At 43.7% G+C, this 26,627-nt stretch overlaps 1 protein-coding gene across 6 annotated transcripts in view; it reads right to left on the bottom strand.

The window, feature by feature from the left end:
* Nucleotides 1-26,627, bottom strand: part of LOC143274577 (small G protein signaling modulator 1-like) — a 95,691-nt gene that overhangs the window by 12,090 nt on the left and 56,974 nt on the right. The window contains exons 12-20 of one of the 6 annotated variants that reach the window (XM_076578422.1): nt 24,515-24,679; nt 21,949-22,129; nt 16,541-16,605; nt 12,603-12,748; nt 11,288-11,356; nt 7,740-7,919; nt 5,183-5,822; nt 2,730-2,809; nt 263-387 (exon numbers count right to left, since the gene is read on the bottom strand). In XM_076578422.1, coding sequence (XP_076434537.1) covers nt 263-387; nt 2,730-2,809; nt 5,183-5,822; nt 7,740-7,919; nt 11,288-11,356; nt 12,603-12,748; nt 16,541-16,605; nt 21,949-22,129; nt 24,515-24,679 — 1,651 coding nt within the window. Of the gene's footprint in view, nt 1-262; nt 388-2,729; nt 2,810-5,149; nt 5,823-7,739; nt 7,920-11,287; nt 11,357-12,602; nt 12,749-16,540; nt 16,606-21,948; nt 22,130-24,514; nt 24,680-26,627 lie in introns of all 6 variants that reach the window. The other 5 variants (XM_076578423.1, XM_076578427.1, XM_076578424.1 and 2 more) reach the window with 5 other exon arrangements.

Here is a 26,627-nt window from a genome sequence, read left to right as displayed (position 1 = left end):
AATGAATAAACCATATAAAGAAATGTAAATAAGTCAAAGCACAAAGCAGAGTAAAAATGAAAGATACATGGAATTAGAAAGGAAATATTTCTGTTTAAAAAAAGAATACACCCCCCCCCCCAAAAAAAAACAAATAAAAAATAAAATAAAACAAAGTGTGGGGGGGGGGGGAACGAAGAGGGAGAAAAGCGAAAAGAGGGATAACAAGAAAACAAAACAAAACAAAACAAAACAAAAACAACACAAAAGCGCGAAGACTAACGTGCACATGATGTTGCGAAGTTTCTCCAGGTTCTCGTCACTGAAGTACCAGTAGTGGCGGTCACAGCGCTGTACGTCTTTGTCGATGCGGTGAAGGTTCAGAGCCACGCTGTCCAACAGTTCTGCCTGCAACGACACATGGTCCACACGCTGCACTGTGAGTGTGTGAGTGAGTGACGGAGGGAGGGAGTGAGTGAGTGAGTGAGTGAGGGAGGGAGGGAGGGGGTGAGGGAGGGAGTGAGTGAGGGAGTGAGTGAGTGAGTGAGTGAGGGAGGGAGAGAGTGAGTGAGGGAGGGAGTGAGTGAGTGAGTGAGGGAGAGAGTGAGTGAGGGAGTGAGAGAGAGCGAGTGAGTGAGGGAGAAAGTGAGTGAGTGAGGGAATGAATGAGTGAGGGAGGGAGGGAGTGAGCGAGTGAATGAGTGAGTGAGGGAGAAAGTGAGTGAGTGAGTTAGTGAGGGAGAGAGTGAGTGAGGGAGAGAGTGAGTGAGTGAGGAAGGGAGTGAGTGAGTGAGCGAGTGAGTGAGTGAGCGAGTGAGTGAGCGAGCGAGGATGAGTGAGGAGTGAGCGAGCGAGTGAATGAGTGAGTGAGGGAGAAAGTGAGTGAGTGAGTTAGTGAGGGAGAGAGTGAGTGAGGGAGAGAGTGAGTGAGGGAGGGAGAGAGTGAGTGAGCAAGTGAGTGAGGGAGAGAGTGAGTGAGTGAGGGAGAGAGTGAGTGAGTGAGTGAGTGAGTGAGGGAGGGAGAGAGTGAGTGAGGGAGGGAGAGAGTGAGTGAGGGAGTGAGTGAGGGAGGGAGAGAGTGAGTGAGGGAGTGAGGGAGGGAGAGAGTGAGTGAGAGAAAGAGAGAGGGAGGGAGAGAGAGAGGGAGGGAGGGAGGTAGGGAGAGAAATGGAGGGAAAGTGGGAGGGGAGGGAGAGAGGGCGAGAGATACAGTAAGAGAGAGAGAGAGAGTGAAAGAATGTGAGAGAGTGAGGTGAGGCAGTGACAAAGGGAGCTGAGTTTGAGAGGAGGGAGGGAGTGAAATGGAGGGAAGGAGGGAGGGCAAAAGTGACAGAGGGAGAGAGAGAGAGGGAGAGAGAGAGAGGGAGAGAGAGAGAGAGAGAGAGAGAGAGAGAGAGAGAGAGAGAGAGAGAGAGAGAGCTGTATTGAGCTGAGATGTGCTGTGCTATCTTGTGTTGTGTGTGTGTGTGTGTGTGTGTGTGTGTGTGTGTGTGTGTGTGTGTGTGTGTGTGTGTCTGTGTGTGTGTGTGTGTCTTTGTGTGTGTGTATGTGCGTCAGTGTGTTTGTGTTTGTGTGCACAAGCTGCTTAGACCCCAGTGTCCTGACTGGGTCATATAAGGGCACATGATGTTGTAAGGTCCAATAATGAAGTCCAGAAAAAGACAAAAAATATTCAAGGCTTTCTAGAAATAGTAAATAAAAGTGAATGAACCAACAAGTCAGAAAATTAGAAAGGACGAGACAGCAGACAGGTCTGCTGATCTCCGCAAAAATGTAATATCCAAAATATCCAACACATCTGTTCAAACATTATCTTAAACTATAGATCCTTCTCCCTCAAGACCGTCTTTGTGCATGCGTATGCGACAGTGCATGTGTGGGGGAGTGGGAGGTGGGTGTGATGTGGGAGAGGTATGTGAGTGATGTAACAGCATTTTTAGAAGAGTAATTTTAGTGGGTTTGTATCATAACAAACTTTGTTATATCTCTTCATGTTATTCATACCACAAGTACTGTTGGATGCGCTTAGAGCCGAGGGTAAGCAATATATAAATGCAATTATCATCATTACCATTATGATGATGAGGATGATAATGATGATTTTTTTTTTTTTTTAATTCATAAAATAAGAAAGAACAAGAGAGGCAAGGCCTTCAAGACTCACTTGTGATACACTTTTAAAAAAAAGATCCAAGCTTTTTATGTACTGAGTATAATTTCAAAATGTAATGTTTAAGATGAGAAAGATCAGTTTAAAGCAAATTATGTCCCCTAGCATTAATTACAGAGTAATTTCCCTTTTTACTATCTGCACCAAAACGTTTGCAAAATAACTAAAACTTCCATGCTAAGCAAAAGAAGTTCCTGTTTGAACAAAAAATGATAATATTGACTGCTCTTGTTGTTGGGTCTGAATATCAGATCAAAGTGCCAAGTTTCGAGAATACAAAAAATATAAATATAACAGTAAATGCAGTTTGCATATAATTAGGCTTCATTTTTTTTTTTTTTGTGCCCATCCCAGAGGTGCAATATTGTTTTAAACAAGATGACTGGAAAGAACTGAATTTTTCCTATTTTTATGCATAATTTGGTGTCAACTAACAAAGTATTTGCAGAGAAAATGTCAATGTTAAAGTTTACCACGGACACACAGACACACACACACAGACAACCGAACACCGGGTTAAAACAGACTCACTTTGTTTACACAAGTGAGTCAAAAAAGAAATGAGACGGAGGATACTCACAGAATAGACTCCTCCGTTGGATGCAGGGGAGGCCGGGGACATCAAACTTTCTTTTGATGCTGACAGTCTTCTGCTGCCCTCTGCAAACAGTCCATCCACCCACATGACGTCAACCACCAGTCCACTACAGCCCTTTCACACCTTCTGCTTCTCTTTGTGAACACTCTCACGGCTACATAAACCCACAAATCGTCTTCGCTTGGGTGTGCTGGCCAGTGCAGTAAACCTCCCGTGGGTTTGCTGACAACTGAACACTTAAAAACAACTGTGAGCTGTTCCTGATTTTTGATGAAGATATATGACGGGTGCAATAGCCGAGTGGTTAAAGCGTTGGACTTTCAATCTGAGGGTCCCGGGTTCGAATCACGGTGACGGCGCCTGGTGGGTAAAGGGTGGAGATTTTTATGATCTCCCAGGTCAACATATGTGCAGACCTGCTAGTGCCTGAACCCCCTTCGAGTGTATATGCAAGCAAAAGATCAAATACGCATGTTAAAATCCTGTAATTCATGTCAGCGTTCGGTGGGTTATGGAAACAAGAACATTCCCAGCATGCACACCCCCGAAAACGGAGTATGGCTGCCTGCATGGCGGGGTAAAAACGGTCATGCACGTAAAAAGCCCACTCGTGTGCATACGAGTGAACGCAGAAGAAGAAGAAGAAGAAGATGAAGACATCTTGGTGTGAAAGATGGTGTGGAGGAGACTGGGTGAGATCTTGGGAAGAGCCAGCATAAGTCACTTTCATAACTGATTTGCAGAAGCTTATTTTCTGCTTATTTCTTCCACCTGAACAAAAATGAAAAGCAACAACAACAAAAACACTTAAAAAGAACAGAAAGTTATCGTAATTTTGTTGTTGCTGTCCAGGAAACTATGACTTTATCTGTATCCCCCCCCCCTCCCTCCAACCTCCCCTGAAAAACCACCACCAGTCTGGGATCTATGAACTATGAACATGTGTTTGCTTGCATCCTTTTTCAATCTTCAGAGGTGGCCAACTCTGATTCATAAATTTTTAGCAGATAAGATCCGTCAAACTGTATAAAGATCTATTCGAAAAACAGAATGTAACCCATGTAAACCTTTTTTTTTGTGTTGTTGTTGTTAATTCACAGACAGCTGTCAGATAGTACATATACATGTGCAAAGTAAAGAAGTGAACAAATTGAATGTGACATTTACACATACACAACTGTACGCCAGCACAGTTTTAGGCAAGACAAATACCACTCACAATTATTAATACCCCCCCCCCTCCCAATCCCCCAACACATGCACACTCACATGCAGTCATGCACACATACACACTCACCACATGCGCACACAAACACGCACACCACAACCATGTAAAACCCACCACACATGCATGTGCACAAAACTGTGATCAAGAAACATGCAAGCCACCGACAATAACAACAAAGCATCCTAAAAAAACAACCCCACCCCACATGTTTATATCATTATCTATGGCGCACACTGCCGAAGAATTGTGACGTGTTGTGTCACATTTATGTTGCAACTGGATTTCTCTGTGTGAAATTCAGGCTGCCCTCCTGATGGGAAGTGCACTGACACTGCAGTGCAACCCATATTTGTCTGAAAATGCATTTGTTTTACTATTAAAGTAGATTTTTCTGCAGAATTTTGCAAGGGACAACCCCTTCCTTGCCATGTGTTCTTTAACTTTGCTAAGCGCATGCTGAATGTGGGACTTTGGTTTATCATCTTATCCAAAACACCAGCAAGATGACCACTCAAGGTCTCGTGGATGTGGAAATTAAACCCCTGGTACATATGTGGAGTGGTGGCCTAGAGGTAACGCGTCCGCCTTGTAATCGAGAGAATCTGAGCGCGCTGGTTTGAATCATGGCTCAGCCACCTGATATTTTCTCCCCCTCCACTAGACCTTGAGTGGTGGTCTGGACACTAGTCATTCGGATGGGATGATAAACCGAGGTCCCGTGTGCAGCTTGCACTTAGCGTACGTTAAAGAACCTGCGGCAACAAAAAGGTTGTTCCTGGCAAAATTCTGTAGAAAAATCCACTTCGACAGGAAAAACAAATAAAACTGCATGCAGGAAAAAAAAAAAGAGGGTGGCGCTGTAGTGTAGCGACGTGCTCTCTCGCTCTGACTAGCGTCCAGACCACCACACAAGGTCTAGTGGTGGGGGAGAAAATATTGGCAGCTGAGCCGTGATTCGAACCAGTGCGCTCAGATTCTCTCACTTCCTAGAATTCTAGAATTCAGTGAAAAATAGCGGAAAACAAACACCGCTCCTACCACCAAGCTATCATCAAAAGGAAACTAAGAATCCACACACCTACCCAAACAACGCAATCAGAAAAAAACAAAACAAAACACAAAACAAAACAAAAAACTGAGGAAGAAGAAGCATATAAAAATAGAAACAACAAACCAAGAGATTCGTGCTCAACACCGCTGTTCACACCTGCGCCCCCCTCCACCGTCAAAGCCTCCGTCTGACGTGACACCGACTTCCTGTCCTCGTCCTCGTCATCGTCCTCGCCCTCTGACCCCCCATCGACGCTGGAGTGGGTGAGGTAGTCCTGGGCCGTGACGGCCATGGTGGGGCCGGGTGAGGGGACCGAAGCGTCGTCCACCACAGCGCTGTCCACTGACAGCTTCGTCACCGCAAACTTCTCCGGTGCCGCGTCTGGCCGCGGGGAGTAGACCACGTCCGTGTCCTCCATCGAGTCGAGCTTGGACCGGTCGGTGAGGGAGCCCCCCCTGGCAATGGAATCGCCCAGCCCGTCGTCGGGGCTGTCCTCAATGGAGACCTTCACCCGGCGGGGGGAGGAGGAGGAGGTGGGGGCATCCGTCTGGCTGACCTTGTCCGTCTTGACCGAGGAGGAGGAGGAGGTGGTGGTGGTGGTGGTGGCAGAGGGGGCGCCGAACCCCAGCTCCATGCTGGCCTTTCGCTCGTCCGTGGGCGTGGTCAGTGCCGTGGAGCTTTCCTCTTGCACGGTCTCCGGGTGCGAGAACTCCTCCGACTCAAACGACTCAAATACGTCGTTGCTCAGCGAGGAGTCCTTGCGCACCAGTGGTATGTGTCCATCTGTGCTTTCCTGCTGGGGGAAGACAACAGAACAGAATGTAATATTGGAGAAGAGAACAGAACGCAATATTGGAGAAGAGAACAGAACATAATGCAATATTGCAGAAGAGAACAGAACATAATGCAATATTGGGGAAAAGAACAGAACAGAATGCAATACTGGGGGAAGAGAATGCAATACAGAATGCAATAATGCGGGGGAAAGAGAACAGAACAGAATGCAATATTGGGGAAGAGAACAGAGCAGAATGCATATTAGGGAAGAGAACAGAACAGAGAAGATAAGACAAGAACGCGATACTGGGGAAGAGAACAAAACAGAATGCAATACTGGGGAAGAGAACAGAACAGAATGCGATACTGGAGAAGAGAACAGAACAGAACGCGATACTGGGGAAGAGAACAGAACAGAATGCAATACTGGGGAAGACAAATAACAGAATGCAACATTGGGGAAGAGAACAAAACAGAATGCAATACTGGGGGTGGGGGGTGGACCAAAACAGAATACAATAATGGGGAAGAGACCATAACAGAATGCAATATTGGGGGAAGAGACCAGAACAGAATGCAATATTGGGGGAAAGAGACCAGAACAGAATGCAATACTGGGGAAGAGAACAGAACAGAAATCAATACTTGGATAGAGAACAGAACACAATACTGGGGGAAGAGAACAGAACAGAATGCAATACTGGGGAAGAGAATAGAACAGAATGCGATACTGGAGGAAGACAATAGAACAGTATGCAATATGTCTCTACTGCCAAGCGTACCAGGGTCTCAAGGAATATCAGGGTGTGGGATCTGGGAGAAGTGGTCATGCTGACTGATTTAGCTTGTCAAACCTCTTCTTCAGGCAGGCCTGTATTTTTTTTGCGATTCTTCCCCCCCCCCCCCCCGCAGTGTAAAAAACAATGGGTAAAAGCTATAAAAATTATTCCCTAAAAATGTGAAACACCACAAAATCAAAAAGCACACAAACAGGTGTGCGTCAGCATGACTGAATGACACACAGGAAAGGAATGATGAGCGCCTAAAGACATCTGTCGAGTTGGCATTACCCAGATAGCCAGCCTGCTGTGTATATGATTCCCTGTGAGCAAAGCGCCTTAGAGCTTGGTCTCTGACCGAAGATGGGCACATTATAAATATCAATGATAAAATAAATAAATACACTGAAGACGAAGATTTCAGTGGATTCAGTGAGCAGGATGACGTTGAATGAATGTGACTATCCCTAATGATGGATCTTATTTTCGCTGTGTTTATTTATTATTTTTTTGTGGCACTAGCAGTATTTTCGCTTGCTTTTGTCTGTGTTGTTCCCGCTTGTGTTTATTTCATAACCTACAGTATCGACAGCTTTTCTGTAGTATCATTATGTGTTCCGGTACCGGAAATAAGTGCGGCTTATTAGCCAGTGCCGCTTATGTATGTATAAAGTTCTTCTTCTTCTTCTGCGTCCACTCGTATGCACACGAGTGGGCTTTTACGTGTATGACCGTTTTTACCCCGCCATGTAGGCAGCCATACTCCGTTTTCGGGGGTGTGCATGCTGGGTATGTTCTTGTTTCATAACCCACCAAACGCTGACATGGATTACAGGATCTTTAATGTGCGTATTTGATCTTCTGCTTGCATATACACACGAAGGGAGTTCAGGCACAAGCAGGTCTGCACATATGTTGACCTGGGAGATCGTAAAAATCTCAACCCTTTACCCACCAGGCGCTGTCACCATGATTCGAACCCGGGACCCTCAGATTGACAGTCCAACGCTTTAACCACTCGGCTACTGCGCCCATCTGTATAAAGTTAAATTTTTTCCTAAATACCTGTGCGCTCAATAGACCGAACTTTACGGTAAATAAATAAATAATAAAAAAAACGGAAAAAAACCCATCAAAAACTGTCCCTGGCCCCCCACCTGTGAGAGTTTAGCCAGATTGGCAGCCACCACCTCCTTGTCTCGTTGTCGTATGATGGCCTCCACAGCCAGCCACTCCGACATGATCCGCTCGTACTCGGTGCGTATCCTTTCGTCTAGCGCCAGGCGGTCCTGGGGGGAGCTCTTGAACTTGTAGTGGCCCAGCAGGTAGGGCCACACCTGAGCGGCATGGACAGACAACGGAAAACGTATGAGTTTCAGTTTCTCAAGGAGGCGTCACTCACTCACTCACTCATTCCCTCGACCGCTGGGGTCGTTGGGGGGACATGAGGAAGATGTCATAGCTCGCCACGCCGTTCTGTTGGCAGCTGTCGTGAGGAGATCTGGCATCGTCATTTTGGTCCATTCCTTGACGTTGTCGGACCAGCTCTTTCTCTGCCGCCCCCGTCTGTGCCCTCCCTCTACAGTCCCTTGCAGGATGGTTTTGGAGAGGGTGTTATGTTGTATGACGTGACCAAACCATGCCATCTTCCGTCGTTTGACAGTCGCCAGAAGTGGTTCTTGGGGCCCAACAAGGTTGCTGATCAGGTTCCGCACATAGTCATTGGTCTTGTGCTCCTTGTAGGAGATGTGTAGTAGTCTCCTCAAGCACTTGGTTTTGAATGCTTGCTGCGCTCAGACAAATCCATATACACTACTCCCCATCTGCTAGGCAGATGCCTGACCAGCAGCATAACCCAATGTGCTTAGTCAGGCCTTGAGTGCATGCTTACATATCTGTGTACTTATCGGAGTGGATTTCTCCAACATAATTTTGCCAGAGGACAACGCTCTCATTGCCATGGGTTCTTTTTCAGTGCGCCTTTAACCCTTTGAGCCCTGAGTTCCTGAGCAATTTTAACCCTTCTGCCTGAGCTCCTGAGCCAAAATTTGCAAATAATTGGTACTTAATGTGTCATGGCAGATATAAAAAGAGTGCCCTGACCACCGCTTTACCGGTGGTAGAGAAAAATGACAATGCCTAGCCACCAGTTGAGCGGTGCGTAAACACTTGTGTCATGTTTTGCTAATGGTTGACTTATATTGAAATCGATCTTTTTTATCCAAAGCACATGCACAAAACACAGTGAAAAGGCGCGGCCATGTTGGTACTACGTTCGCTGATGTCAGAATATTACGGTTTTTCTGATTGGCTCTTCAATATAAGTCAACCAACAGCAAAACACGACACAAGTGTTTACGCACCGCTCAACCGGTGGCTAGGCATTGTGTCATTTTTCTCTACCATCAGTAAAGCGGTGGTCAGGGCTCAAAGGGTTAAGTGCGTGCTGCACAGGGGACCTCGGTTTAACGTCTCATGTGAATGACTTGACACTCATTCTGATTTTCCAGTCAAACGTGGGAGAAAGGGTGAGAGTAGGATTCAAACCCAAACCCTCACAGACTATCTATGTTGGCAGCTGGGCGTCTTAACCATTCTGCCACCTTCCTCTCAACTTCTGAACAGGAAAACATCACTGCCAGTAAAAGACAAGACACCGATAAAGGGATCAAACTCTTGAACCTAGGACCCCTTGGATTGGAAGTCCACCACTCGTTTGTCCTGGCACAAGGTACATCTCATCTCATCTCATCTATCCCTTGACCCGTGGGTGGGTCGTTGGGGCACCATGGATGACTGCCTGGTCAGCTCGCGCCACCTGCCTCGGTCCTCAGCGGCCCTTTGAGTTGTGGCAAATGGCAGGCCCGTCCACTCTTTGATGTTGTCCTCCCACCGCTTTCTCTGTCTGCCTCTCTTCCTCCTTCCTTGTACGGTACCCTGCAGGATGGTCTTGGCTAGGCCGTCTGATCATGTGACGTGTCCATACCAGCGGAGCTTGCGTTCCTTCACTGTGGTTAGCAGGTCTTTGAATGGGCCAATGGCGTTTTGGACTCTTCTTTTCACTTCCTCATTTGTGATGTGGTCTTTGTATGTAATGTTCAGGATCTTGCGGAAGCATCTCATTTCCAGGGCCTGGATTCTTCTCTGGAGTTCTGCAGTGAGGGTCCAGGATTCGCAAGCGTATAGAAATATTGAGAAGATGAGGGAGCGCATTAGTCTGATTCTGGACGAGAGGGAGATCTTTTTGTCCTTCCATATAGTCTTCAGTCGACTCAGTGCAGCAGTAGTCTGGGATGCCAAATGAAACAAAGGAAGAAGGAATTAATAAAAATAAAATTATATATATATATATATATGTCAGAGAGAAGGAAAAAAGAAAGAAATTTTCAATTACGTTAAATGGATATCAAGCATTGTAAAAGACAAATCCACACACACGTAGTTGATGTAGGCCTGACTCTGGAAAATACACTGATGATCTAAAGTTTGAATGTAAACAGTTCAAATGAAGGAATACAACCTTGTACAGCCTATCTCAGCGATATTAAAATGACTTATAAAATCCCACAATCAAGTGTATAAATCAACAAGTCCAATAAAAATTTAATCAACAAAAAAACAATAAAACATAAAAACCAACAAACAAACATATAAACAAGTTAAAAAAACCATTTAATCAACAAATACAATCCCTTCACACAGTCAAATTCATTGATATGTGTAATATCCCACACCGAGTCAAACCTAACAAGAGTAATAAAATCCCACAAATGGTAAAATCCTCAAACATGATACACAAATTGACAAATTTACAAATCAGTCTCCTAGACTGTCAAACAGGCTGATAAAATCTCACGGACTGTTAAATCTACTAAAAAACAACAACAACACACCACAGAATCTGCTTTATCAATTTATAAATTCTAAAAGACTGTCAAATCAGCCAGTGAAATCCCCCCCACCCCCCTTTCCCCAGAATGACAATGACAAAGTGGAGTTTAATGACCTATCGGCCTAACGTCCTTAACGTCAAGTTGTTCTGGACAGATGTCCGCAGCTGTCTTTTGTCGGTGGTAGACAGGTGTTCAAAGCTGTAGTCCGAATGACAATGACTGATAAAAACCCACATACAGTGACTGAATGACACTGGAAACGAATGATGTGCGCTCAAAGGCTGCTCTATCTAGGTAGACAGCCTGTTGTTCTTGCTTCTTCTTCTTCTTCTTCCGCGTTCGATGTTTTGGCTGCGTCAGACGGTCACCCCTGTCGCCACGACGTAACCCACGGTCTTCTCCAGGTCGTGGCGGTCTCCCCAAAGCTGCGCCTGTAGCTCTGTGCCCCCTGGTCAGGTTTGACGCCGTAGAGCTTCATGGGTTGGGCAGTGTTGGACTTCCAATCCAAGGGGTCCTAGGTTCAAGAGTTTGATCCCTCTATCGGTGTCTTGTCTTTTACTGGCAGTGATGTTTTCCTGTTCTTGCAACTTATTGCCCTGTCAGCCACACAGGACCTTCTCAGGATGATGTCATATGGACTACGTGTTTGTAAAGTGCTTTGAGCCTGGTCCCTGACCCAGGATAGTTGCGATATAAGAATCCAACCCTCACCATAAAAAAGTATGAAACCAATGAACAACGCTCCACAGACTGTCAAATCAACTGAAATAATCATGTGGGCTATCCCATCAGCCCCTGAACATCCCACAAACCTCCTTCCTCAGGTCATGTGACACTCCTCCATAATAGACCAGGCGGTACACCTCTCCCGAGTTCGTCACCTGTCAGTACAACAGCACCGTGTTCAACACTGATCAACAAAATGAGAGCATTCAACACAAAAACACCACACTTACACACACAAACAAGCACACACACACCTTTGAAGAAGAAAAATTGTACACTTTCATCACACTTGGGGTTTCGTTAACTTGTTTTGTGTGCATTGTGGATGAACATAATGAAAGCATAAAAAACAAGAGAGGCAAGGCCTTCAAGACTCACCTGTGATAAATTAAGTCCCCTAGCATTAATTACAGAGTAATTTCCCTTTCTTACTATCTGCACCAAACTGTTTGCAAAATAAATAAAAATTCCATGCTTAGCAAAAGAAGTTCCTGTTTGAACAAAAAATGATAATAATGACTCCTCTTGTTGTTGTGTCAGAATAAGAGGTCAAAGTGCCAAGTTTAGAGAATACAAAAAATATAAATATAACAGTAAATGCAGTTTGCATATAATTAGGCTTCTTTTTTAAATTTTTTTGTGCCCATCCCAGAGGTGCACTATTGTTTTAAACAAGATGACTGGAAAGAACTGAATTTTTCCTATTTTTATGCCTAATTTGGTGTCAACTGAAAGTATTTGCAGAGAAAATGTCAATGTTAAAGTTTACCACGGACACACAGACACACGGACACACACACACACACAGACAACCGAACACCAGGTTAAAACATAGACTCACTTTGTTTACACAATTGAGTCAAAAACAAAAACAACAGAAACAACAATTTACAAATAACATGTGCACACAGAAATACACATACCTTTCAAGAATAAAATCTGTACACATCGCCCTTCCCAAAAGACTAAGCTGTACATGAATTCCCACTGCAGTGAAGAACCCACTGATCAGTCAGCTCTTACTCTGCTGTTGGCCCTGCCCTAAACTTGTGTCACTCTCCTTATATAAGCTAATGATGAATTCTGTTTAATGTCCTGTCACACATACTGGTGACTGTAGACATTTTGTCAGAGTATCAATTTTTTACATTTGAGTGTTACCATTTAGGAGAGGACGGGGAGAGGAATGAATGGTGAGTTGGGTGAAACTGGGTAGATAAAGGGTGGAATTTGAAAAGAACTTTTACGTATAATTACAGAAAATTACTTCATGGATTTTGAAAAAGAAAAGTTGTTAAACTAACAAGTGAAACGACTGGTAACGAATGCAAAAAGTAAAAAAAACAACAAAAAACTTCAACGTTTCCGATATAAGCCAAGCATTAAGCCTGAATAACTTACCACCCCATTGACACAGATGTTGGCCCATTTCTCCGGTGTCAGTCCACAGCTGGCGTCGTCTGGGTCATTGACAGCCACGATGGCGTGGTACACCAGTCCTGACAGGTGTGTGCGCACTGTCTTCAGGTGACGGCAGTGGGCTAGCCCTGTGACACAGGTGTCATGACTTTATACGTTTAACTCACTCAGTACGGCCAGTCCTCTCTTCTCCTCTACACAGACCCCTCGGATGTCCAGTGGGTGTCTGAATGACCCAACCTTTAGCTTCTGTCGTCAGAACTGTGGTATCTTTGTCAACATTCACCTCTTCAGTATAAGAGCGTTCTGCTTGCAATATTTTGATGATGGTAATTGGGATGAAACGCTGTTAACGTCGTCTCTTTCGCCGTTCGTATGGAGAGAGTTAAGTCCCTTCATACATTACATGCATTACATTTAACTCTCTCCGGACAATGGGCCCTGATCAAGGCCCTACTGTGTACTAGTGTTTCAGACAAAGAAGCCTGATCCGGCCTTTATAATGTTTTGAATTTCTGGAGTGGCACCTAATTTGCCTGATGGTGCTACAAGCTAAACACTTCTTAACTTACCTTTCCACTCTCCATTGCAACCAACAAATGCTGAGTGCGTTGCTGTGCTCACGAGCAGGAGAGCAATTTTCAAAGTGACTGGTTCAAACGAACAGTGCATGACAACAAAGATTCCCCAAGCTAAAGCCACCAGTGCTTTCATCAATGAACTCAACTACAAACCAAGGTAAAAGTCAGAATATTTCAGTGACGAGTTATTTCATCACTATGGCAGTGAAGCGTATGCGGCTGTGCTGAAGAATAATCTCATCATACAGGCAGCCCAGGGGTTAATTGTGACATACAGGATGTCACTTCACATCAGAAGGTGTGTGTGTGTGTGTGTGTGTGTGTGTGTGTGTGTGTGTTTGCATGTGTGTGTGTGTGTGTGTGTGTGTGTGTGTGTGTGTGTGTGTGTGTGTGTGTGTGTGTGTTTGTATGTGTGTGTGTGTGTGTGTGTGTGTGTGTGTGTGTGTGTGTGTGTGTGTGTGTTTGCATGTGTGTGTGTGTGTGTGTTTGCATGTGTGTGTGTGTGTTTGCATATGTCTGTGTGTGTGTGTGTGTGTGTGTGTTTGCATGTGTGTGTGTGTGTGTGTGTGTGTTTGCATGTGTGTGTGTGTGTGTGTGTGTGTGTGTTTGCATGTGTGTGTATGTGTGTGTGTTTGCATATGTCTGTGTGTGTGTGTGTGTGTGTGTGTTTGCATGTGTGTGTTTGCATGTGTGTGTATGTGTGTGTTTGCATGTGTGAGAAAACAGGAAACGAAAGGGAGGAAGGACAACAGATGAAAAAACACAACAAGAAAAACTGCAACACTTCCCAAATGAGAACTAATAGACACAAGCTGTGAAGACCCTTGGGAAAAAGCAAAACAAACAAAAAGCAATAACAACAACATAGACAAAGAAAATCATTACTGTGTGTTTGTGATGACATACTGCAGATTATGGTAATTTAAACAGCCACAATGACGGGCGCCATAGCCGAGTGGTTAAAGCGTTGGACTTTCGATCTGGGGCAGTATTCATGGGACAAGACAATTTGCCCATGGGCAACTTGCCCACGGCTGGGTAGGGACCCATGGGTAAGCCACAGGTCCGTGGGCAAAGTCAACGTGGTATTCACAACACAATTTGCAACCCAAGGGCAGCTACCCATCACCTATTTTTAAACTGCGAGGGATTCCCCCTTGTGGGCAAGCGCGCTGAACTATGGGCATGCGCGCTGAACTAATTGCAATCTCTTCCTGTCGAAAGCGAAAATGTTGACCAAAGCATCACTGAACGAGTCGAGTGGAGAGAAGAATAGGAAAGGAAATTGGACCCACGAGGAAACTATGGCACTGCTAGAGAAAATCCTCGAAAATAAACGCGTAATTATTTCATCGCTTTCTCCGGACATTACGGCAAAAAAGAAAGCCGAAGCGTGGGAAGCGATCGCGAGCAGTATCAGCGAGGCGTCGATCAGTTTCCATGGTCGAACCACAAAAGAGGTGCGTGAGAAATTTCACGGGTTAAAAAAAAAATATCGAAAGCGTCAACAGCAAAGAAATCAAACTGGAGCAGGAGCAGTACCCCCAGACACCTACGATCATCTCATCGAGATGATTATTGGGAAGGATTCCCATTTGATTGACGGACTCAAAAAAAGTAAGTGGCCCATGTTATGTTTATTTAATATTTGCGCGTGCTTAATTACAAGTTAAAGTTTTCAACTTAGTTTAAGTTCAGCACACACGTCTTGAAAGTTGCCACTGGCGTAAAAACGTAGTGTCAAACACACTTGTAGAGAAGGAGGCAGACATCCCAGTCGATTGGGATGATGAAGGTCGTTTTCGACATCGTCCACAATTTGTAAAATGTCTGCTCGCCGAAAACGATATTTTGAATAAATTTCCACGTCATCAAATTTATCCAGAGGGTTAATTCTATCTCTGAACACTCTGTTCCTCCGCAAAGCACGCCTACTTCTCCTCTCAAGCAACAACAACAAACCCGGGTCCGCCACTTTTAACCACGACAGGGCAAAGTTGCCCACGGGGGGGAGGAGCGGTAAATCTGCCCACGGTTAGGGAGGAGTGGCGGGCGGTAATTTTCATCATGAATCCCAGGGTAGCGCTACCCATGGGCAGTTTACCTCCCGTGGGCAACTTTGCCCTCGGCTGGGCGATTTGCCCATGGGTAGACCGGGCCATGAATACGGGCCCTGAGGGTCCCAGGTTTGAATCACGGTGACGGCGCCTGGTGGGCAAATGGTGGAGATTTTTACGATCTCCCAGGTCAACATATGTGCAGACCTGCCAGTGCCTGAACCCCCTTCGTGTGTATATGCAAGCAGAAGATCAAATACGCACGTTAAAGATCCTGTAATCCATGTCAGCGTTCGGTGGGTTATGGAAACAAGAACATACCCAGCATACACCCCCCCGAAAGCGGAGTATGGCTGCCTACATGGCGGGGTAAAAACAGTCATACACGTAAAAAAAAGCCCACTCGCGTATATACGAGTGAACGTGGGAGTTGAAGCCCACGAACACAGAAGAAGAAGAAGAAACAGCCACAACAGAAAGACAAGAGAGGCAAGGCCTTCAAGACTCACTTGTAATACACTTAAAAAAAAAAAAAAAAAAAAAAAAAAAATCCAAGCTTTTTATGTATTGAGTATAATTCTTTTTATGTATTGAGTATAATTTCAAAATGTAATGTTTAAGATGAGAAAGATCAGTTTAAAGCAAATTACGTCCCCTAGCATTAATCACAGAGTAATTTCCCTTCTTTACTATCTGCACCAAAACGTTTGCAAAATAAATAAAACTTCCATGCTTAGCAAAAGAAGTTCCTGTCTGAACAGAAAATGATAATAATGACTGCTCTTGTTGTTGGGTCAGAATATCAGATCAACGTGCCAAGTTTAGAGAATACAAAAAATATAAATATAACAGTAAATGCAGTTTGCATATAATTAGGCTTCATTTTTTAATTTTTTTGTGCCCATCCCAGAGGTGCAATATTGTTTTAAACAAGATGACTGGAAAGAACTGAATTTTTCCTATTTTTATGCCAAATTTGGTGTCAACTGACAAAGTATTTGCAGAGAAAATCTGAATGTTTAAGTTTACCACAGACACACACAGACAACCGAACACCGGGTGAAAACAGACTCACTTTGTTTACACAAGTGAGTCAAAAATCATTATTGCATGTTTGTGATGACATACTGTAGATTATCGTTATTTAAACAGTCACAACAGAAAGGAAATTATTGTCTGTTTGTGATAAAATACTGTTGATTGTGGTGATTTAAACAGCAACAGCAAAATGGAAATAAAAAAACAACAACAAAAAAAACAAAAACCGAGGGGCAGAACTCACATCCGTAGAAAGCCCTGGAGATGATCTGCTTGGTCATGGTGTCACACAGCTGCTTGATGTGGGCCCTGCAACAGTCGCCACAACTCAACGTCACCATCACAAATCACACACACACACACACACATGGAGCTTATGTTTCTCAAGGAGGCGCCACTGTGTTCACAAATGTCCATCTACGCTACACCACATCTGCTAGACAGATGCCTGACCAGCAGCATAACCCACCACACCGCTCTAGTCATGACTTGAGTGAATGCATTTTTCTGTGTTCCAATCACAGTGGACTTCTTCAACAGAATTTTGCCAGAGGACAACCCTTACGTCGCAATCGATTCTTTATCAGTCTGCCATGTGCATCCTGCAGACCGGACCGCGGTTTATCATCTCATCCGAATGTCTGAATGTTCAGTGTGTGACTCTTCAGTCAAACCTGGGAGAAAGGGTGAGGCCTGGAATCGTACCCCGGCCATCATGGACACTGGACTGGCAGACAAGCGTCTTAACCATTCTGCCACCTTCTTCCGTCCAGGTCCTAGAGAGGAGCAGCAACCTGCCCAGCATTGAAAGCCTGCTGATCCAGTGCCAGCTACGCTGGACAGGACACGTTGTCCGCATGACAGACAACAGGATCCCGAAGATGCTTTTGTATGGCCAGCTGAAGGAAGGCCACCGTGAACTTGGAAGACCCTGCAAACGCTTCAAGGACACTTTGAAGACAAACCTCAAAGCCTGTGACATAGACATTGCTTTTCCTGGGAAACTGATGCCCTTGACCGCTGTCACTGGAGGATGCTGTGCTCTAGTGGCATAAAGACGTTTGAAAACAAGAGAACGCTGGCCATTAAGGAGAAGCGTGAGTGAAGGAAGCAGGGCTCAACTTCTGGAGATGTATTCCCTTGCAACACCTGTGGGAAGTGCTGCGCATCCAGAATTGGCCTCTTCTCCCATATGAGGACACACACCGACAGATAAGCCTGCCTGCCTACTCATCCGTCAGACCGACGGGAGACTCCATCATCACCTTCTTCCATACACGCACAAAGTGAAGAAAGGAAGGACCAACCGTTATCCCTGTCTGTCACTCCTCTTGCACTGCTCTCCACATTAATAACTGATAAAAGCTTCTTTGCCAGTATGTACACACATACATGCACACACACACACATGTACACGCATACACACACACAGACGCACGCACATCCAGACACACAAACATGCATACAGACACACATACCCACACAAGCAAAAGATACGGGAAATGAACCCAAAATTACAGACAATGCAATGGTTCAGGAATGATGACACATTGCACTGATAAATTAAACAACATACTCAACTCAGACATTTCATATCAACATATTTCATCTATTAACATGTTTTGCTATACCTCATATTCATGAAGTTACCCGAGGTCCTATTCTTTCACACACATTTGCTTCATGTACATACATGAAAAAGGAGTCTTACATATATGTCTTACTCATGTATTCTCCCTACAGTTTTCTTACAAATTTTTTTCTTCTTTTCTTTTTCATAATAATGACAAACAGGAAATAAACAAATGTTTGGTGATAACAAACAAAATACTTTTTGATTAAAAAGCACAAAGCATTCATTCCTTGATCACAACTTACTGAACAAAGGTGTTAACATATTCCAGTGAAACAACAATATAAAGGAAGATTAAACATGAAAAATATGAAAAATTACATGACAAAAATACCATTCACATAATACACATACATTATCTATAAATTATTGAGACACACAGACATTTCCATTTTTTTAATGCTAGAAGAAATAAATGGTAAAACATGTCCAGCTTGACAAAGGACATGCGTGAAGTAAAAAAAAAAAAAAAAAAAAAAAAAGTTGTAAAAGTAATGATAATAACAACAACAATGATGATGACAATAATAATAACAACAACAATAACAATAACATATAAACATCATCATCATCATCATCATTATTATTTTCATTATTATCACTACTACTGTACTAGTATCACTACTATTGTCATTATTATCATAAAAACAACAGCAACCAACAACAACAATAGTGGTATCCGTAAAGTACTACACATATTAATCATTCTCATGCATGAACCTGACAAGGATAAATGAAAGTAATAATAATAATTTTTTTTAAAAGCAGTATACAAAAGAAGAAAAAATAGGATCAAGGATAAATGAAAGTAATAATAATAATTAAAAAAAAAAAGCAGTATACATAAAAAGAAAAAATAGGATCATTCACGAAAACTTGAATTCTTTATTCTAATGTTCACACACAGCAAACACCATCTGCTCAGACATTTTACCCCATCGCACTAAAGAGCTGCTGTATCACACTGTCTTAACTCACTCTGGACAATGGAACGCTATAGCGTTCCTGACGTAAGGTAGCGTTCCAGACGATGGAACGCTATAGCGGTTTCGACAATTAAAAATTTGTCCACGCTTTCCTCTTGGGGTAGCATAAAAATCGCAGCTACACCGGGCACTGCGAACGTGTCAAGGGTTGAATGGAAAGTTTCTTTGAGGTTTCCGTAATTATACACTCACTAGCCAGCTGCTGACCTTGGTACCACACATGACAAGCTAATCTGCATACAGTATCGAAAATGGTGTCGCGGGCGATACAAGTGGAAATTTTTTAAGCAAACTAGATCACGACGGTGGCTTTTAACTGCTGCTGAAGTGATTGAAACGCTTCAAACTAAAGGTTTCGACACCGACGAGGATGATGAAGATGTTGAATAAAGTATCTGCAGTGAAGAAAGCTACAAGCAAGAAGGTACTGACAGTGACTCAGCTTCTGAGGCCTGCAAAGAGAGGGAGGGGGGGGGGTGGGCATACACACAACGTTAGAAGAGGGGTCAGCAGGTCAAGTACAGGGAGTTTCATTCAGTTACTTTGTGTTTTGTATTTTTTGTGATTTTTTTCCCTTACCCTAACAAATGGGTCGTCTACAGGGGAAAGCGTGGGAGAAAACTATCTGTCCAGAGTGAGTTAAAACTGCAAGATAAGAAACCGGAAAATACTTGTTTGTAACTTAGCTGATCCAGCAACACCCTTGTAGTGATGTATCGCTGGGCACAGAAAACAAACAGGCACAGAAAACAAACAGAACTAATGAAGGCAAGACAGCTGAACTAAACCAACCCAATTAAAGCCAAAACCATCCATCAAAGACCTCAAACTAAACCAATCCAAGCAAAGCCTAAACCATCAACCAAAGACCTCAAACTAAACCAACCCAAACAAAGTCTAAACCATCAACCAAAGACCTCAAACTATACCAACCCGAGCAAAGCCTAAACCATCAACCAAAGACCTCAAACTAAACCAACCCAAACAAAGTCTAAACCATCAACCAAAGACATCAAACTAAACCAACCCAAACAAAGTCTAAACCATCAACCAAAGACCTCAAACTAAACCAACCCAAGCAAAGCCTAAACCATCAACCAAAGACCTCAAACTAAACCAACCCAAGCAAAGCCTAAACCATCAACCAAAGACCTCAAACTAAACCAACCCAAACAAAGTCTAAACCATCAACCAAAGACCTCAAACTAAACCAACCCAAGTAAAGCCTAAACTGTCCATCAAAGACCTCAAACTAAACCAACCCAAGCAAAGCCTAAACCATCAACCAAAGACATCAAACCAACCCAAACAAAGTCTAAACCATCAACCAAAGGCCTCAAACTAAACCAACCCAAACAAAGTCTAAACCATCAACCAAAGACCCCAAACTATACCAACCCGAGCAAAGCCTAAACCATCAACCAAAGACCTCAAACTAAACCAACCCAAACAAAGCCTAAACCATCAACCAAAGACCTCAAACTAAACCAACCCAAGCAAAGCCTAAACCATCAACCAAAGACCTCAAACTAAACCAACCCAAACAAAGCCTAAACCATCAACCAAAGACCTCAAACTAAACCAACCCAAGCAAAGCCTAAACTACCAACCAAAGACCTCAAACTAAACCAACCCAAGTAAAGCCTAAACCATACACCTGAGCACTAGCACCATGGGGTTCAAAAAAGAAACTGAACTGAACCAACCAAAGGACGGGTGGTGCAGCAGCTGAAAGGTTTGAACACTAGATTTCACAAGCCGCATGCAGCAAAATAAGGCCAAATGAATACGCTTAATAGCCAAAAAAAGCGTAAGACAAGACAGAGCGAAAACCTGACAAGATGGCGTGGAGAGCCTTGGCCAAAGGAATGATTCAGCACTTATAGCTTTTAGAGGTGTTTGATTGACTAAGAGTGGACCGGGAAAGACGGGTCGTCTTTTCACTGTTAGCCGCGCGAAATTTGGCCAAGCAGAGCAAACCGATAGGCCTAGTTTGCATCAGTTTGACATGGTACAGTATATGACACCAAACAATAGATTTCAACCCGTGTTTCCAGTGTTTGATACCGTTTCGGCGCACCTGGTGAGATAAGGGTGGAGATTTTTCTGGTCACCCAATGTCAAGGTATGTGCATACCTGCTAAATCCTGAGCTCCCTTTGTGTGCATGCACATGCAGAAGATCAAATACGGATATAAAAAAAATCCAGTAATCCATGTCAGTGTTTGGTGGGTTATTGAAACAAGAACATACCCAGCATGCAAAATGCAAAATGGAGAAGGGCTGCCTGTATGGTGGTATAAAAACAGCAATGCAAATATAAACCCACTTGTGGCTACGAGTGAATGTGGGAGTTGCAGCCCACGATCAAAGAAGAAGAAGGAAAAAACAACCACAGCAGACACCTCAAACTTGTCAAAGCCCAAAACCAAACCAGCCTGTAATAAAGCTAAAACCATACAAAACAACAACAACAGCCAAACAAGCAACACAGATAGAGCTGAAGACACCCTGCCCATCCCCCCTCCCAAACAATAAAACTGAAATGAAAAACCTTCAACACCTACAGATGACTGTCCCTATGGCAAAAACGAAAAGAAAAAAAAAGAAAAAAGAAAAAAAGAAAGCAACATGGATGCAAAGACCCCCCACCCAAAAAAGCAAAACCCAATGTGAAACTGAATGGAAAAAAGCCACAACATCTAGAGATGAATGTAACAATGGGGGAAAAAAAAAAAGAACAGAAAGAAAGCGATATCGATGGAGACAAAAGACCCCCCTCAGCCCTCCTTCCCAAAGTGAAACTGGAGGAAAAAAATCCACACCTACATATGACAAGTGCCTATGGCAAGGTAAACAAACAAACAAAAAAAACAGACAACACGGATAAAGTCAAAAACACCCCAAGAAATTAATCTGAAGGGAAAAAGCAAAAAAAACAACAAAAGATTCAACAAATGATCCCCCCCCCCACCAACCACGCCCCACCCCACAAAAGCGAAACTGAAAGGGAAAAAGCGCCACAACACCTACAGATGACTGTACCTATGGCTGCTCCCAGCCTGGCTCAGACAGCTGTGGTTCTGCTCCTCCTGTGTGCGGGCGTACGACTGTACCGTGGAGGCCGCCAGGGGGCTGCGAGGTAGGTGACGCTTCACTGGGAACGGGGTAAGCTCCCCTGTCACCTTGGCTTTGGGGTCCATCATCTCTGGAGCTGTCATTCAACACATACTGAGTGAGTGAATGAATGAATGGATGGATGGATGGATGGATGGATGAATGAATGGATGGATGGATGGATGGATGGATGGATGGATGAGTTTCAGTTTCAGTTTCTCAAGGAGGCGTTACTACGTTCAAGCAAATGCACAGACGCTACACCACTTCTGCTGAGCAGATGTCTGACCAGCAGCATAACCCAACATGCTTTGTCAGGCCTTGAACGCATGCATATATAGTTGTGTACCTATCAAGAGTGGATTTTTTCAACAGAATTTGCCAGAGGACAACACTCTCAATGCCATGGGTTCTTCTTTCAGTGCACCAAGCACATGCTCAGTTCGATTTTCCAGTCAAACTTGGGAGAAAGGGCGAGAGCAGTATTCAAACCCAGGCCTTCATGGGTTCTGCACTGGCAGGTGAGAGTCTTAACTCTCTCCATACGAACGGCCAAAGAGACGACGTTAACAGCGTTTCACCCCAGTTACCATCATCAAAATATTGCAAGCGGAAGGCTCTTACACTGAAGAGGTGAATGTTGACAAAGAATACCACAATTCTGACGACAGAAGCGAAAGGTTGGGTCATTGAGACACCCGCTGGACATCCGAGGGGTCTGTGTAGAGGAGAAGAGAGGACTGGCTGTACTGAGTGAGTTAACCATTCTGCCAAACTCCTCTGATGAATAAATCAATGATGAATGAATGAATGAATAGAATGAACAAACAGGTTTTGCAAAAAAAGTTGAGGATCACTTGGGGAACTTGCACAATGTTCTGTTCTTCTTGGAGGCAGGGTGAAAAACACACACACACGCACACAAATACAGAAAACATACCACTAACACAACACGCACAGCCACTGACTGACAGAGTCAGGTTTGACAGTGGTGATGATGCTGAAGACATAGTGGGTCTTCAGCAAAACTGGAACATGCACACACTACACACACATAAACACACACCACAAAATACTCTCAACCCCCCTCCCCAGCACACACACACATTGAGACCCACTGACTGATAGAGTCTGGTATGAAGGTGGTGATGATGACAGCACAGAAATAAAACACCCCACACAAACGTGGCATACAAACACAACACACACACACACACACACACAGATCCACTGATTGATGCGAGTCTGGTGTGAAGGTGGTGAAGGTAACACCACAAAAATATAACACCCCACACAAATGTGACATACAAACACAACACACTCAAACACACACACTCAAACACACACACACACACACACACACAGATCCACTGATTGATGCGAGTCTGGTGTGAAGGTGGTGAAGGTAACACCACAAAAATATAACACCCCACACAAACACAACACACTCAAACACAACACACACAAACACACACACACTAACTGATAGAGTCTGGTATGAAGGTGGTGATGATGACAGCACAAAAATAAAACACCCCACACAAACGTGACATACAAACACAACACACTCAAACACACACACATAAACACACACCACAAAATACTCTCAAACGCCCCCCCCCCCAACACACACACACATAGTGACACCCACTAACTGATAGAGTCTGGTATGAAGGTGGTGATGATGACACCACAAAAATAAAACACCCCACACAAACATGACATACAAACACAACACACACAAACACAACACACACAGATCCACTGACTGATGGGAGACTGGTATGAAGGTGGTGATGATGACACCACAAAAATAAAACACACCACACAAACACACAAACACATAGATCCACTGACTGATGGAGTCTGCTTTTTCTTTGAAAGTGGTAATGATGACACCACAAGAATAAAACATGTGAATACAAACACCCACCTAATCGTCCCCCCCCCCCACCCCACACAGAAACATTTACTGGAGTCTGCTTTGAAAATGGTGACACCACAAAAACAGAACACACAAACACAACACAACACACACACACAGAGAAATACACCACATAAATAAATCACACCACACAAACGCTACACTGTACAAACACAACACACACACAGACAGACATTCACTGACTGATGGAGTCTGCTTTGAAAATGGTGACACCACAAAAACAGGACACACAAACACAACACAACACAACACACACACACAACACAACACACACACACACAACAAATACACCACATAAATAAATCACACCACACAAACGCTACACTATACAAACACAACACACACACACAGACATTCACTGACTGATGGAGTCTGCTTTGAAGATGGTGACACCACAAAAACAGGACACACAAACACAACACAACACACACACACAACACAACAAACACACACACACACAAATACATCACATAAATAAATCACACCATACGAACTCTACACTACACAAACACAACACACACACAGAAATCCACTGACTGATGGAGTCCGGCTTGAAGGTGGTGATGATGCGGAAGACATAGTCGGTGGCCTCCTCATCCTCCATGCTGGTGGTGCTGCCTCCGCTGCTGGTGCTTCCGCTGCTGGAACGACTGCTGGCCTTCCGCCGCAGCTTGGGGAACACCTTACCTGCGACCGACACACCTGTGCCATGATAGCCACGTAAAGACTGCCGGAGGTACACAGAAGTTTGGAGTGGAGACAAGGAAAAAAAAACCCCCCAAAAACCACTGAGCGCCACAGTTACAGATAGGTAGCGAAAGCTTTGCAGTGACACATTGGCTAGATTTACAAAACAAAAGCTCGGGAAAGGACAGCCATGTGTAGAAATGTTTGGCCACATTTATAACATACAAGTAATAAAGCTAAACAAACAAACAAACAAATCAACATAAAAAAAAAACATTGCCAGTGTTATAACAAAGCTTGGAAAGCACTGCCAGATTTAAAGCAAAGCTTGTAAAACATCTCATTTCAGACACACCTAAATAAGATAGAAACACACATACTGCCAAATTTACAACAGAGTTTGCAAAAAAAAAAAAACAACAACCCAAAAAACATCACCAAATCATAGCAAAGCCTGGAAAAGATTGTACATACAGTCTGCCAGAGTTATTAAGCTTGAAAAAATTATTAAAAAACCCCCACTGCCATGCTTATAATAAAGCTTTAAAAATATGGTCAGATTCACAACAGTGCTTGGAAAACATTACTTCAGACACACAACTTACTCGAGATAGAAATATACAGATTTCCAAAGATATAACAAAGACTGGAAAAAACATTACCACATTTATAGCAAAGCTTGTATGACACCTCATTTGTGACGGACTCAAAACACAAACATACAGACAACCAAATCTATGACAAAGCTCAGAAAACATTGCCTGGGTAATACGCAAAGCTTGCACACTGATTAATGGACTAAAATTGAGCCGTGAAACACTTCTTGCCTGAAGCATGTTTGTTCAACAGATAATATGACAACAGAGATCAGATTTACAGAACAGCTTGCAAAGCACTGTTCCTGCCTGGAAAGCATGACTTCTAACATGAGAAATTAACACAACTGCAATTTTCATGACAACTTGTTAGAAACACATACTAAAACAAAACAAAAATCCCTAAGTCTGTCAAAGTGAAGGGCCTGTGAGGCTATGTTTTTAACACTCAATATTCAAACAGTAAAAAAAATTATCAAAAATAAACAAGCATTCCTATATTTGCAATGCAGCTTATAACACTATGATTAAATCAAAGACACTAAAAACTCCTGATATAAACACAGAGACCCTCCAACATAGAAGCATTCAAACAAACAGGCTGTCAGACACAGGGGCCTTCAAACACACTGGCCATCAAACATTGCGGCCCTCAAACACATAGGCTCTAAACCACATGGGCCATCAAACACTGAGGCCCTCAAACACATAGGCTCTAAAACACATGGGCCATCAAACATTGTGGCCCTCAAACACATAGGCCGTCAAACATTGAGGACCTAAAAAACATAGGCCGTCAAACACAGAGGCCATCAAACACATATGCCCTCAACACACAGAGGCCCTCAAATACAGAGGCCTTCCAATACAGAGGCTCTTAAACACAAAGGCCCTAAAACACAAAGGCCTCCAAACACAGAGGCCCTAAAACACAGAGTGACATGATGAATAACTGGCACAGGCATTCTCACTGCCCATGTTAATACGCTGTCGTTGCAGTGGTGTCAATGTTGTGTTAGATAGGCCCCCTTCCACCACAGTTCAGGCGGGTTATCCTCATCAGCTGAGTGGAGTTGGTGTTAAACATCACACATCCATTCATACATGCTTGGTTCAAAGAATGTCCCGTCAACATGCAATGCGTCAATATTCACCTCTAAAAAAAACAAAAAACAAACCTATTCTGAGCTTTTTGCAAGTTAGTTAAATCCACTCCTTTTTTGGGTTGCATCTGGCAATCTGTGAAATCCTATACTGATAAAGAAGAAATTTAAAACGATGATTTTTGACTCACTTGTGTAAACAAAGTGAGTCTATGTTTTAATCCGGTGTTCGGTTGTCTGTGTGTGTGTGTGTGTGTGTGTGTG

This window comes from Babylonia areolata, chromosome 29, assembly GCF_041734735.1.
Source record: "Babylonia areolata isolate BAREFJ2019XMU chromosome 29, ASM4173473v1, whole genome shotgun sequence".
Lineage (NCBI taxonomy): Eukaryota > Metazoa > Mollusca > Gastropoda > Neogastropoda > Buccinidae > Babylonia > Babylonia areolata.
Note: the sequence above shows the minus strand (reverse complement) of the source record. Positions and strands in the feature narration are given on the sequence as shown.